This window comes from Nicrophorus vespilloides, unplaced genomic scaffold, assembly GCF_001412225.1.
Source record: "Nicrophorus vespilloides isolate i.1.1-1 unplaced genomic scaffold, Nicve_v1.0, whole genome shotgun sequence".
NCBI classification, from domain to species: domain Eukaryota; kingdom Metazoa; phylum Arthropoda; class Insecta; order Coleoptera; family Silphidae; genus Nicrophorus; species Nicrophorus vespilloides.
The window spans coordinates 766-3,066 of NW_017099379.1; the positions used below are offsets into that span (position 1 = coordinate 766).

Consider the following 2,301-nt stretch of genomic DNA (forward strand, 5'->3'; position numbering starts at 1 on the left):
ATTATTATATACAAAAATCATATTTTTTACTAAAATAATTACAAATCGTTTTTCCAGAACCCATTAATAAAAATGTGCTAAAACTAACCTTTAAATTGTGCATTGTATTTAAATTTGATTAACTATAACGATTTGTAACTTATGTATTTATTTCATTATCAAGGATAAACAAACCAGTTGATATTCAATTAAATCTATATTATTTTTGTTAAAAATATAATTTATAAGTTTGGATATATTTTATCATATATATTAAGGTAATTATTCTAACTAAATTTAGAAGTTATGATTATAAAATTGTTAATTTGAAGTGAATTTATTAAGTTAATTGTTTTACTGACATTGGTGTCAAAATGTCTTTTGTTTTGTAATAAAATTAATTCAATTTATTTTAAATTAATATTAAATGAGATTTATTTATTTAATACATTGTAGGAGTTAATTCCCAGAATATTAAATATATTTGAAATCATAACTTAAAAACGTCAAATTGACGTAAATCTTGTGTTAAATAAATATTATGTTTATTAGATGAAGTATAATAGTTTGTAAATGATACCAACATGATTCTTTCAAAAACATAAACATTGATATTTGAGATTCAGGATTGGTATATTATTGAGTTAGCATTAAGGAAGATCCATGTATTCTGCTAAATTGATGGATTAGTAAAACGGAAGATGTGTGTTGAATTAGATTAGACTCTGGGGTTGGTTCGAGGCTTACGGCCGTTGTTGTGACAGCTTTGACACAAATGTCACTTTATCGAACGCAATCAGCGGAAATGCGATAAACAAAACGTCGCATGTATGGAGAAATAAAATATTAGCAAAAAAAAATGCACGAAAAATAAAATAAATAATAACGTGGAAAAGTAAATAAGTGCGACAGTTTTCAAGACGCGCGTCGCTGCAGATTATTTATGTAAACAAAAACATTGCGAAAGGTGGTGGCCACCAAAGTCACACGGCGGATTACGTAAAAATGAAGCCGTGAGATCTCTAGAGAAAGAACGCAAGAAAATTACATAATTATAATAGTAAACGAAATGGGGAGTTTTGTTGACTCACTTCTCTGTTAGGTATTGGGTGGTCCAGTCGATGATACCTCCGACGACCTCCAAGTTGATGAACTTGTAACTGCCCAATTTAACAGGTAGTTGTTCGTTGGGGTTAACAGTTTGGGCGAAGGCCTCGAAGAACTGCCGGTACTCGGTCAAATAATCATCCCTGTTGGCCATGGCTTATGAACCACTGACGATCTTCTTCTGTTTGGGATTACAGCACTCGCACTCGTATCGAAGGGTCTCTTTTTCTGATTGATGATATCACAGCACGGGTGGTAAAACAATTGAACACACTTTGAACTTGCTTCGTTGTTTTTGTTTATTGTTGCTTGATACTAAAATAACGCTCTGTTGTCTAACGCTTAGCAAAAAATATACTAGCTTTTTAATATGTACAATAGAAATATATCTAATATTGTTGTCTGGCAACAATATATATATTAATTTGATATCACACTGATATGTTTATTTGTACTCTGGGATATATTTGAAAAAATAAATAAATATAGTATAACATGTAAGCAATTTGTTTTTAGTCCGTGTCATTCGCATACGAAGCGGGACTCGGTGTGCATCTCCTGCGCTTTGACTCGTTGTCACTCTCTATCTCTATTCCACCCGTGCACAGGTCTCTCGATAATACAGCGTTATGTATGTATGTATTGAAGGAAAGAATATTGTATATGGTACGAATGTCAAAATGAGTCACAAACAGTCGCCGTAATCGAGCAACGCACACTACAGGCCAGATTTCGCGTTCCTACTGGCACAGCGGTTTTTTGTTGTATCCTATCCGTTTCCCCCTTACTCTCGGACTCGGGGGAATTCCTATGCCAACCGAGAAAAACGAAATGTTCCTAACAACTCTTATACGCTTCGATTTCGTGCACTGTCCATTTGCGATTGATATATTCTATCAGACAGTTTTTTTTTTAATTGTCTGCCCTGTATTTAGGTATTCGCAATGAATCGATTATTGTTGTGAGCAGGTGGGGTCGGCAACCTGCCACTTCGATTCCGTTTGATCCATGCCCCAACAGCTGATGCAGTCATCATCCAGAGTCGACGACGTTCCACGAAGAGGAGGAAGAAGAAGAAGACCCATTGTCTGGCACCACTATATTATTTAATTCATGTATACATACTATTGGCATTTGGTCGAGCCATATGTTCTAATGCCGTTATCTCTTCCGTGCGAAAAATATTAATTTACCACTTATCCCTTCTATCCTCAA

At 34.2% G+C, this 2,301-nt stretch overlaps 1 protein-coding gene across 1 annotated transcript; it reads right to left on the reverse strand.

The window, feature by feature from the left end:
• Positions 1 to 1,070: 1,070 nt before the first annotated feature.
• LOC108564419 lies at positions 1,071 to 1,869 on the reverse strand (the record flags this gene model as incomplete). The annotated part of the gene is given in 1 exon segment (XM_017923464.1): positions 1,071 to 1,869. A coding segment is annotated over 1 exon segment (170 nt), but the record flags the coding sequence as incomplete, so codon positions are not given.
• Positions 1,870 to 2,301: the final 432 nt, after the last annotated feature.